Source organism: Podarcis vaucheri (genome assembly GCF_965113315.1).
Source record: "Podarcis vaucheri genome assembly, chromosome: 8".
In the NCBI taxonomy this organism is placed as follows: Eukaryota; Metazoa; Chordata; class Lepidosauria; order Squamata; family Lacertidae; genus Podarcis; species Podarcis vaucheri.
In genome coordinates, this window is record NC_138766.1 from 27,306,589 (window position 1) to 27,319,552 (window position 12,964).

The window sequence follows — 12,964 nt, forward strand, 5'->3', positions numbered from 1 at the left end:
TTTTGTTTTTTTTTATAAATTTTTTTATTAGTTTTACAAAATTTTTAAAACAATACAAACATATAAAAAGACATACAAACACGTATAGTTTCATAACCTTTTTTTTTCGTGAACCTTGTTTCTCAGACTCCCCCATACCTCCCCTTTCTGCATCCCAATGTCCAATTTTTTTTAGCAACTTCTAAATGTTTCTGTCAAGCCTCTGTCCTCTTAATCTTTCCTTCAGTCTAGTCTTATATCACTGTAACCCTTTCTTTCTCAAAACCTCGACATTCTAACATTCATCAAGTTTATAATAGTCCTTGAGATAGATTTTAAAGAATTCATCTTGTTTTGTAGCTGTTAGGTTCACAGGTGTATTGAATGTCAAACCCATTCTCTCGCAACTGAGGAAATAAGATGTTTCCTTTGAAAAACTGAGGGAGTAGTTAGTGAAATGTCTCCAAAATGAATTCTAGACTGCTGATTGAGTTTGCTAACACAGGACATCCCCCTACCCTTTAATTACTTTCAGCCAGAAGAGGAAACCCAGCTTTCCTTTTAGAGCCATTCCAATAGACACATTAAATAGTTTCCACAAATACAATTCAGCCCTTTAAATAATCTTGCATCTTTGTTTAAAATAGAATAGTATCTCCACTAATGTATTGGAGATCCTGCCTTTGAGTCTAAACAATTGTTTATGCATGTGTAGAAATAATTGCCTTGTGTAGAAGTAATTACTAGTGTGAGAGATTTGCACAATATAAATCCAAATTAAAATTTTAATCAAGTTTATCATTGTATTCCCTAATCAAGCTCATAATGTGTTTTAATATAAAGCAGATTAATTTTTTAAAGTACATTTAAATTAACTTTCATATTGTTTCCATCTTGGATTGAGAAGGTGTTATTTTGCTGCAGAAACAGAGGTGTCGCATGAACTTGAAGCCAATTTTTTTCCCTGAGGGACACATCAATAAACGAATACTGCCTTAGTAGGTGTAATAAGACATATTCCAGGTCATGAGCTACCACTGGTGAAGAAAAGCAGTATAAAACCACACAAACACAGCACTTTTATATGTTTTCTTTCTATATTAGGGAGATGTTGACATGCGTAAATGAGGTCATATAATGAATATGAATCCTCATCTTTATCAAGTAACTAATTTTGCATTGGAATTGTAAAACATGGCAGAATGTGCATGTGACTCTTGTGATAGTACTTCAGAAGTCTTTTTTTAAAATTTAAATATTGAATAATACCTTTATGCATTAACATTATACATATTTTCTAAGATCTCATGTATAAATTACCAGACTATTGTGAGAGCCATTCCACTAATTCCCAGACTGCTCCTGTATCAACACCTGTGGACGTTATGTGAGTTAGGCCACTGGGGTTCAGACTCTAGGCTGTTTCCAGCGAAATAAAGATATAAAAATAAAATAAGTGAATAACCATAATAAAATTGACAACAGGTTTACTCAGCAGCCATAGGCCTTTCAGAAGAGGGGATTGGTTTTTGCTTCATGCTAATGTTACCAACTTTATATTATTGTTACCTACATGAAGAAAGACTTGGCTGTGATCATACTAAATCCACCACGACCAACTGGCGATAGCATTTCGGATGTCCTACTTCACAGATATTATGAGTGATATTCAGTTAGGTTTCACGCAAAGTAAATCCATGACTTTCAATGGCTGTACTCTGAGTAAAAAGGAGTTGAATACAGTGTGATTGCAGCTTCTGTAAGGGCTGTGTTCATGGGAGTTGCACGTAAAGGCAAAGTTGTGCAAAGTCAGAATGACCTCTTGAACTGTCCCCTGAGATCTGGCGAGATTGTTGTTGTCCGAGATCTCCCACGAGTCTCCAGAGCTCAGTAAGCAAGGCAAAGGGTGTAAAAAGCTCTTTTTGTACAGGGTTTTCCCTTTGTGGATAGCCCTGGGAGCTATGCAGAGCCTAGTAAGTAAGCCTTTCTATTTATTTATTTTTTGCGATCCACATAAAGATATGATTGTGTAAATAAAACCAGCATAAATTGTAATCCCGCTGTCCCACCTTGTACAGTATTTTGCTATCATTCTAGTGACATACTCATAGTAATTATTTATGACATTAGAATAGGTTCACCTTTATAATGCAGTAATGTTACAATATCCATTTACTAAAATAATTAGTAAATCTGAGAAAAATAAATAAATTGGTGAGCAAGACAATGAAAAAACAAAGGATCTAATGCCTCAATAAGTATAAGTTGGCTGAAATTAACCAGCAACTGATATCCTCAAGTAGAGGTACCTTAATTTGTTTTAAGAATACACATGAGTTTACTAGAAATTACATTTTAAAATAATTTATATTTTCAATCTTCACAGTTACGAAATATAAATGTCATAATCCATTTTGGCTATGGCTGCAAGATAACCTCAGTGAACACATACAAAATTTGGTATACATAGGGGTATAGTTTTAAACATTCCCAGAATAGTTCTTTTCAAAACCATAACTTACAGGTTGCATTGAGCTATGAACTACAACTACTTCACATTTTTACTTGTCAATGGTATTCTAGGTGCTGGACGAACAAAGGAGCTATTTAAAAGCTTTTTCACAATGGAACCATTAAGAATGATAGAAGTCACATATTTTTTAATGAACGGTGTGCTATAGTACTTGGAGTTTTCTTTTCACAGCCTGATTGTGACTACATTTGACTTGCGTGTGGGGCACTAAGCACATTTGGCTGATCTTTTTATATACAATTTAATTTCTTTGAATAACTATTTGTGTTGGGGTTTAGTTCTTTTGATTTGTGTGTGTGTGTGAGTGGTTTCTTAAAAACACCAACCTGTCTTGTACTCCACCAACTATTCAAACACTAAATGATCCACTGTTGAAAGAATAAATAATTTAAGCCCAAGAACAATGTCACGGTCTTACTCATTCAACCTTACAAATCCCCTAAGCAAAACAAATTGCAAATTAGCTCAGAAAGAAACATTTGGGTTTCGCTTTGGTTTTTCTTTAAAAAATGTTTTATTTAAATAAGACAGACAAAAGGAGAAAGATCATTCTGGTACAACACAGTGCAGGACGGAGTGGCTGGATGGCATATAGTTGATGGCAAAAAGTGGTCTTAAGTAAGTCAAGCAGGTAAAACAAACTTGTTTTTTGTGGCAACTTGTAGCAGACAGTAGTGTTATGGTAATGTAGGAGGGAAGGTTCTGTTAGGTGGTGCTGTTTGCTGATTCTTGCATTATTTTGCCAGTTGGTGTTTGCTAGGATATTAGAGAAGTGTGTGGAGGGCATGGGAAACTTATGAGGGAGGGTAACTGGAAGAAGAAGAACATGTTATGAAACTATGGCACCTTGCATTTTCTTCCTTGGCATTCTGTTGAAGTAGTTCTCTGCAATCTTTGAACTGATCACCCTAGCCATACACTTTTGCCACCTGTCCTTCACCTTTCGGGCCTCCTTCCCAGCTTCCCAGCTAACAGTTTTAGAAAGCCGCAAGGGAGTCATTCTAAAATTAGGGTAAGTACTGACTTCAGTTTGCATACCCCAAGAAATGCAATAAGACCACCACCAGCAGCAGCATTTGGTACTTCCAGAAGGCTTGGGAAGAAACTTGCTCTCACTGCCCTTCCTGACATGTGCTTTTTGCTGTTGTAAGCCTCCTCTGGAGTAAGGCTAAAGGAGCCAGCTGTATGTCATCTAGCCTGGTGAGAAGATACCTCCCCTCTGAACTGCATTTAAGCCAGGCTCCTTGGAGTATAGCAAGACTAGTACCAGAAACGTGGTTGTCAGTTAATGCTTGTTTTGCTATATATATGCAGTGGTACCTCGGGTTAAGTACTTAATTCGTTCCGGAGGTCCATTCTTAACCTGAAACTGTTCTTAACCTGAAGCACCACTTTAGCTAATGGGGCCTCCTGTTGCTGCCATGCCGCCAGAGCACGATTTCTGTTCTCATCCTGAAGCAAAGTTCTTAACCTGAGGTATTATTTCTGGGTTAGCAGAGTCTGTAACTTGAAGCGTATGTAATCTGAAGCATATGTAACCCAAGGTACTACTGTATGTGCTTAAGCTCAGTTTGCTGCTGCTGCTGTTTTTGTAATACTGTATAGAGTTTATTCTGTGTTTGCCAAATTGTTGGTTTTTGTTATTTTTTAATTTGCTTACGTGTTTTGTATTCTGTTTCTCTTATTTCCAGTGCTTTGTATTTTGATGTGTTGCTTGTTTGCTGTAAACTGCTTTGGACACAGCTCATTGTAGAAAAGTGGCAAATCAATCAATCAATCAATCAATCAATCAGGAAGGTTGGCTGGGATGCCCAATGGGTTGGGGAGCAATATGTTCATACAAAGCAAGGTTCCTGTTGCTTTTGTCCTTCATCTCTGGTTTGCCTCCTTTGAGTAACTGGCCACAAAGGAGTAGATCAAGCCTTGATGTTGGGGAAAGGGGTTGTTTTCTTTCCCAGGAGAACAGCCTAGTAGAGCTCTCCAGCTTCTGCAGAAATCACAAGGGAAAGATCATGCTTTTAGTACCACATAATGAAAACACACATATAAGCTCCACACTAAAGTGTTAGGAAAAATTTACACTGAAATACTGGTGAGTTTTCATGTGGATTTTTTTTTATAAAATCACAAATCACTTCAAAACATGGAGAACTGAATTTAAGGTTGAAAAAATTTAAAGCTGAGAGAACCAAAATTGACTAATACTTCTGATTTGCTTTAGGCTTTCTAACTCAAAAGCTAACTATAGTAATTAAAATCATCATTATTCTGTCTCCGGGCATCCAAACCAATTGGATTTTTTAAAAAACAACAACATATTTACTGAGTGTAGGTGAGTTTCTGTACAAATGCCTTACACCATAATCCTTTGCATGTCTACTCAAAAGTAAGTCCTAGTGAGTGCAATATGGCTTGCTTCCAGGTATAGGATTACAGTTTTGGATGGTGTGGATGATCTTTTAAGAGTGTGATTCTGCAGACACTTCTGAGTAGGCATGCATGAGATTGTACTGTAAATGTAGATTATAATAATGTTACATTAATATCTCTCTTGACTTTCAGTTGTATGGTCTGAAAGTCTAGAAATAAAGTAAATTGTAAACTTGGACTGACAGTTTAATCAGCCTTCTGAGTGTGATGTTCATTGACCACTACCTCACTGAAAGAAAAGAGGGAAGTGGGACAAGTGGATTATGATAATGTATCTTGAAGTAAGCCTTTTGCTAGCGTGCATTGTGTGAGATTACTGGACAGCCAAATTAGCAGTACTATGCTGGAATCAAAAAGCAGTAGCTTCTGGCGGTGGCTTGTTTCCCATTCATTGTCATGTCATGTCCTATCACTTGATAGACCTGGAAAGGAAATGCAAAGGAAGTGAATGCCACTGCTAGTTCGAAATGTTCCAGTGTGGCTGGAAAGTTTGAGAAACAGCCCTAGTGAGAAGAACAAGACCTTATTGACAGGGTTCAGTTGTACTTGGATCTGTTTCTCATCAACGTTACCACTAATCGGGATCCTCTGCTCTTCGGCTGGCATAGATGTGATCATGCTCCCCGCTGTGGAAGTGCCATGGTCTGATTACTATGCTCTGAAAGCCAAGATTGACTTCCCGCTCCTCACCAGCTCGGGTGGCGAACCTATTTGGACTCGTCTGCGAAAACTGATGGATCCTGATAGATTCCGACAAGCCTTGCGGAACCCTGCTCCTCCTGGCGACTCATTAGATGACCTTGTTGAGGACTGGAATAACCGGCTCTTGGCAGCCATTGATGAGATCGTGCCTAAGCGCCCTCTGCGACCCCGTCGAAACCGGGCCCCTTGGTTTACTGAGGAGCTCCAGAAAATGAAGCGGGATCTCAGACGGCTAGAGCGAGTATGGCGACGGACTCGTGACGGAGCCTCAAGAACATCTTATAGGACGCTTATGAAAGCCTATGAGATGGCTATGAAAGCTGCTAAGAAATCTTACTTTGCAGCTTCCATTGCATCCGCTAGCTCTCGCCCGGCACAAATTTTTAGAATAATTAGGTCAATAACGTCCTTAGGAGGACAACCAAATTTAAGCACAAATTCGACCCACAGCTGTGAGGCATTCGCGAGCTTTTTTGCGGAGAAAGTCCTGTTGCTCTGCCGTGACCTCCCTGCCAATTTAGATACAATGACTGAACTGGAGGCCCCTCGACTGACTTCAGGTGCAGTGTTGGACCATTTCGATCGGATACTCCCTACTGATGTGGATAGATTCCTCCAAGTTGGTAGGCCCACCACCTGCCTCCTTGATCCGTGCCTGATTAGGGAGTGTCTGATTAGGGAGTGTCCAGATGTTGCGCAGACCCCCCTGGTTGAAATTATCAGTTTGTCCCTTGACACGGGGACATTCCCAGGGGAACTGAAGGAAGCAGTGGTGTGTCCACTCTTAAAGAAAACTTCATTAGATCCCTTAGACCTATCCAATTACCACCCAGTTTCAAATCTTCCATACCTGGGTAAGGTAATTGAGAGCGGTTGCTGAACAGCTTGGTAGGTTTCTGGAGGAAACATTGGCATTAGATCCATTTCCGTCCGGTTTCTGTCCTGGTTTTGGGACGGAGACGGCTCTGGTTGCCCTAACAGATGATCTCCGTAGACAACTGGATCGAGGCGGGTCAGGACTGCTGATCCTTTTAGATTTGTCAGCAGCCTTTGACATGGTCAATCATGATCTTCTGGACCACCGCCTCGCAGACGTGGGGATACAGGGCATAGCCCGTAACTGGTTGTGCTCTTTTATCTCTGGTTGGGGACAGAGGGTGGCACTAGGGAGGGAAATGTCGTCGCGCCACTCCTTGGTTTGTGGAGTGCCGCAGGGCGCAATTCTCTCCCCGATGCTTTTTAACATCTTTATGCGCCCCCTTGCCCAGATTATCCGGAGCTTTGGGCTGGGCTGTCACCAATATGCTGATGACACTCAGCTCTATCTGCTGATGGATGGCCACACCGACTCGGCCCCTTACACACTCACCAGATGCTTGGAAGCTGTGGCTGGATGGTTTTGTGGGAGCTGGTTGAAACTAAATCCTTCGAAGACAGAGCTCCTCTGCCTAGGTCTGGATGGCATGGGGATGAGGGACCAACTCCCTTCTCTTGCGGGGGCCCAATTAGTGCCATTGCCTTCCGTTAGGAGTTTGGGTGTAATCCTTGACGCCTCCCTTTCCATGGAGGCGCAAGTTACAGCAACAGCCAAGGCGACATTTTCCCACCTTCGCCGCATCAAGCAGTTGGTCCCTTACCTTTCCCGCCCCAACCTGGCCACAGTGATCCATGCGACGGTAGGCTCCAGGCTTGACTACTGTAATTCGCTCTATGCGGGGCTGCCCTTGAAGCTGTCCCAGAAACTCCAGCGGGTACAGAATGCTGCAGCAAGGCTCCTCACGGGGTCTTTGCCATGGGAGCATATTCACCCAGTGCTTTTCAAGCTGCACTGGCTCCCGGTGGAGTACAGGGTCAGATTTAAGGTGCTGCTTTAAAGCCCTTCATGGCCTAGGACCCTTGTACCTACGGGACCGCCTCTCCTGGTATGCCCCACGGAGAGCCTCGAGGTCCATAAATAACAACACCCTTAGTGGTCCCAGACCCTAAGGAAGTTAGATTGGCTTCAACCAGAGTCAGGGCCTTTTCAACTCTGGCTCCGGCCTGGTGGAACGCTCTGCCTCATGAGACCAGGGCCCTGCAGGATCTGATTTCTTTCCGCAGGGCCTGTAAGACAGAGTTGTTCCGCCTGGCCTTTGGCTTGGAGCCAATTTGATTCCCTCCCTCTCTTTCTTTTTTCTTTTCCTTCTCCTCCTGCGATGAGGCTACATTTTAATATTTTAATGTTCCATTATTTTAATGTATTTTATTTTTGTTTTTAAGTTGTAATCATTCATCTTGTTTTTATTATTGCTTGTAAGCCGCTCTGAGCCCGGCCTTGGCTGGGGAGGGCGGGGAATAAATAAAAAATTATTATTATTATTCGTTTGGGATTTTACTTTCATCTCTGCATTTTAATGTGTTAAGCAACCAAGGCAGAGCAGTACAACAGCGTATTCTTCCTTTCTTTTTTAATTGAGTGAATGGTAACATATTTATATTTTCCCCTTTCCTTTTCACTGACTTCATGGTAGTCCTGGTTTGTTATTGTCAAGCTAAACCAGGGTTGTAATCAGATTTTGCCTGACTCAAAGTATCCCCACACGTAGCAGAGTAAATGTTTATATGCCAATACTTTTGTTTTCTCTCTCCACGTTAGTTTACAGAAACCTAGAAAGCAATATTTGTGTCAAGAGTCTTAAGAAAAGCTGAGAAGATTGGAAATCACATATGTGCGCCGTGCCCTGTCACTCAGCATGGATTTATGCATTTCCTCATCAGTGTTGCAGTGAATGTTCCATGGGCACTGTTTTATAGCAAGGAGGAATAGAATCATAGAATCGTAGAATTGTAGAGTTGGAAGGGACCAACCCTCTCAAAGTTGCTGAACTACATCTCCCATCATCTCTGACCATTGGCATGCTGGCTTGTGCTGATGGGAGTTGGAACATAATAACAACTGGAGGATATGGTTTCTCCAACCCCCACGTCAGAGCCCCATAATGCATTTCAAGTTCCAAGTGAACACAGTGACTTAGGGAACCACTTTTGCCTTCACCCTTTGCTTGTGTGGATTTTGTTCAGCATCCTGAAATTTTTAAGAAATACCGTATTTTTCGCCCTATGTTGTTTAGTCGTTTAGTCGTGTCCGACTCTTCGTGACCCCATGGACCAGAGCACGCCAGGCACTTCTGTCCTCCACTGCCTCCCGCAGTTTGATCAAACTCATGCTAGTGGCTTCAAGAACACCATCCAACCATCTCATTCTCTGTCGTCCCCTTCTCCTTGTGCCCTCCATCTTTCCCAACATCAGGGTCTTTTCCAGGGAGTCCTCTCTTCTCATGAGGTGGCCAAAGTATTGGAGCCTCAGCTTCACGATCTGTCCTTCCAGTGAGCACTCAGGGCTGATTTCCTTCAGAATGGAGAGGTTTGATCTTCTTGCAGTCCATGGGACTCTCAAGAGTCTCCTCCAGCACCATAATTCAAAAGCATCAATTCTTCGGCGATCAGCCTTCTTTATGGTCCAGCTCTCACTTCCATACATCACTACTGGGAAAACCATGGCTTTTACTATACGGACCTTTGTTGGCAAGGTGATGTCTCTGCTTTTTAAGATGTTGTCTAGGCTTGCCATCGCCTTTCTCCCAAGGAGCAGGCGTCTTTTAATTTCGTGACTGCTGTCACCATCTGCACTGATCATGGAGCCCAAGAAAGTAAAATCTCTCACTGCCTCCATTTCTTCCCCATCTATTTGCCAGGAGGTGATGGGCCCAGTGGCCATGATCTTCGTTTTTTTGATGTTGAGCTTCAGACCATATTTTGCGCTCTCCTCTTTCACCCTCATTAAAAGGTTCTTTAATTCCTCTTTACTTTCTGCCATCAAGGTTGTGTCATCAGGTTGTTGATATTTCTTCCGGCAATCTTAATTCCGGCTTGGGATTCATCCAGCCCAGCCTTTCGCATGATGAATTCTGCATATAAGTTAAATAAGCAGGGAGACAATATACAGCCTTGCCGTACTCCTTTCCCAATTTGGAACCAATCAGTTGTTCCATATCCAGTTCTAACTGTAGCTTCTTGTCCCACATAGAGATTTCGCAGGAGACAGATGAGGTGATCAGGCACTCCCATTTCTTTAAGAACTTGCCATAGTTTGCTGTGGTCAACACAGTCAAAGGCCCTATAGGACGCACTTTTTCCCCTCCAAAAATGAAGGGGAAATCTGGGTGCGTCCTATGGGGCGAATGCAGGCTTTCGCTGAAGCCTGCATTTCGCTGAAGCCACCGACCCCTCTCGCTCTCCAGGCTTCAGGAAGCTCTACGCAACCCTCGGGAGACCTGCTCCGAGGGTTGCGCAGAGCTGCCTGCAGTCCCCGGCTCAGCACAGCTCTGCTCGGCCATTGGGAGCAGGGCACTAAGTCCCGCCCCGCTCCGAATGGCGGCGCAGAGCTGCCTGCAGTCCCGGTATCAGCGCACTTCTCCCCATCGCCAGCCCCACAAGCTCGGGGGACAGCGGGGAGGCAGAGCGTGCCTTCCCACTGTTCCCCGACCTGGTTCTTCCAGCCCCGCACCTGGTGGGGAAATAATTTTTTTTCTTTATTTCCCCCCCAAAAAACTAGGTGCGTCCTATGGGCCGGAGCGTCCTATGGGGCGCAAAATACGGTAGGTGGATATATCCCATGGAAACCTGATGGTACTTTGGCACGTTCAGTGTTTTAAGTCAGGTTGACGTGTTATTTCATTGTTTCCTTCTGGTTTCTGTCTGTGAAAAATGAAGAATAGTTGGAAGGAGGGAATGCAAGTGAAAATAAATTATACCCTTCGGTGACTTCACCCCTGCTGCGAACTAATTCACAGTTCATGTTTTAATATTCTCTCTATCTTTCCCCCTCTCTCTTCCTCCCTCCCTCTCAGTATTTGCTTGGCAAGCTGTCAGTTGGCCTCCATAATCACAACTTGTTGGCTTATATTTCTAGCTGTAAGAACATTCACACAGCCCCTGGTACTCAGGATAGCCATTTGTGCTTTTGGAGTCTGTTTCCCAGCGCTTAGTTGGTATGCCTCTCTCCTTTTGTAAGTTCCCCCCTTATAAGTGCAGGAGGGGAAATCCCAGGCTGCATTTTTTAAAAAAAAGTGTGATCATGTGAATTAGCTCCATGTCATATGTTTAAGTTTATAAAACATGTATACTCCTATGCAATGTGATATAAACTGACCAAATGGCCCTGGATATTTTTTTAACAGACAGTTAAAAGCAATATGACAGTAAATGGACAAAGAGAACAAATGAGTTCTGTTGTAATGCACATTTTTAAAAAATAGTGGAGGAAAAAAAAAGAGAATTTAAAATATGAAACAGAAAAGAATTATTTATGAGTTGACATGTTAAGTTGCTCTTCTTGGTGTATGCTATGCCAAGGATTTATATGCAAATACTTGTATTTAACTGGACATTAAATATATGCTGTTAGTCACCTGTTCAGTATTGATTTACAATATTCTTAAGGCCTTAGGGAGCTTCTAACCACCATATACAGATGCAATGGTTCTAACATTTCCATAACGTTTTCCTATCTTTATTCTTTTCAGGATGGTTCATACTTGGCAGAGTTCCTGCTGGAAAAGGGCTATGAGGTGAGTGACTAGTCTTGGTGACTGATTGCAGACTCATGGAATAATTTGGAAAGGGCTTCCTCGCTGCTGTCCCTCTCTGCATATGTTTTCCACTCAGCCTTAGATAACAAATCAAAAGTTTAGAGAAGAATGTGCAACATGGTCTGTAATCATGCCAGCTTATTGTACTATTTATCAAAGACTGTCCAGTGGTGGAATCCCTTTAGTCCTCAGGGTATAGCTGTTTTTTGCACACTTCCTCCTGTTCAGATAAACAGCAGCCTGTGCAAGGTAAGGCTGCTGAACATTAGTGAGCGTGTTGTGATGCAATGTATAAAATTTTAAAAGGGAGGAAAGCCTGGAATAGCTACTTTTTGGTAGGAAAATGGATTTCATGCTCAATTTTTTTCCTGTTTCTGCAGAAAACAACCTGCAGAACCACCTCTGAAAGAAGTTGTTTACTCTTGGTTATGGGGATGCGGGTGGCGCTGTGGGTTAAACCACAGACTTGCCGATCAGAAGGTTGGTGGTTCGAATCCCCACGACAGGGTGAGCTCCTGTTGCTCGGTCCCTGCTCCTGCCAACCTAGCAGTTTGAAAGCACGTCAAAGTGCAAATAGATAAATAGGTACCGCTCTGGTGGGAAGGTAAACGGCATTTCCATGCGCTGCTCTGGTTCGCCAGAAGCGGCTTAGTCATGCTGGCCACATGACCTGGAAGCTGTACGCCAGCTCCCTCGGCCAGTAAAGCGAGATGAGTGCCGCAACCCCAGAGTCAGCCATGACTGTACCTAATGGTTAGGGGTCCCTTTACCTTTACCTATGTTCTTCAGAGTTGGACTGTAGTAAGTTGAACTCCATTTGCACAGTCCTGTAATGTTAGAACTTTTGCAGAGCTGCCTTCTTCTGATGAACAGTGTAGAACTGTGATGTTGCATAGCACTTCTGTGGGAAACATTTACAGCTTGCAAGACCAGACATGCCATTTTTTAAAAGCACACGTGACTCATTAATGCAGGCAGAACCATGCTGTGCTCTGTTCCTGAAAGGTCCACCTGGACTATTTGTCTAATTGTGTTCCTCTCATCCTTCACAACTTCTTTAGTAGAGCCTTTCTTGAAGTGTCACTGACTTTTCTCTACTGCTGTGACTTTCTTATACTCCACTTCCCTATTCGTTTTCCTAGTGAGCCACTCTAACTTCTTTGTACTATACCTAGCACACTAGCACAAAAATAAAAATCGCATATAAGTGCTGGGGGCTGCAGTTTAAATACATATTTTCTATTTCATCTCCACACTCATTAGCTGGTCTTTAAAATTCTAATCCTCAAATTTTAGCATTATTTTCTCTAACTGGCTTATTATTCTATCCAACTTTAATTTTGACTAATTTACATTTTTATTCACAATGCTGTCTAAAATATCCCTGTCTTCAATTCTGTTTTGCCCCATATCTTTCTGGTTAGATTCACCAGAAATTGGTAAGCTGGGCAGAAGAGGGGAAGGGTATGCTTGATCTCACTGCATGTTCCTGTTCCATGGTTTGTTGTAGCAGGAATGTTACGTTGTGAGGGTTGTGTGTATGTGCTTGTGTGTGTGGCGGGTTTGAAAATATGAAGCATAAATGCACTATATTTTATACTTGTTGCTATAGTATGCCATCTGATATTTTGATTATGAGACTGTGTTAACAGGAAGAAATAATGCAAAATGCTACACTAATCCCATCTGA

At 42.3% G+C, this 12,964-nt stretch overlaps 1 protein-coding gene across 1 annotated transcript in view; it reads left to right on the plus strand.

Moving 5' to 3' along the window:
• Positions 1–12,964, plus strand: part of GMDS (GDP-mannose 4,6-dehydratase) — a 294,024-nt gene that overhangs the window by 20,270 nt on the left and 260,790 nt on the right. Inside the window, exon 2 of the mRNA XM_082234602.1 lies at positions 11,209–11,253. Within this exon, the coding sequence (XP_082090728.1) occupies positions 11,209–11,253 (45 nt within the window). The remainder of the gene's footprint in view (positions 1–11,208; positions 11,254–12,964) is intronic.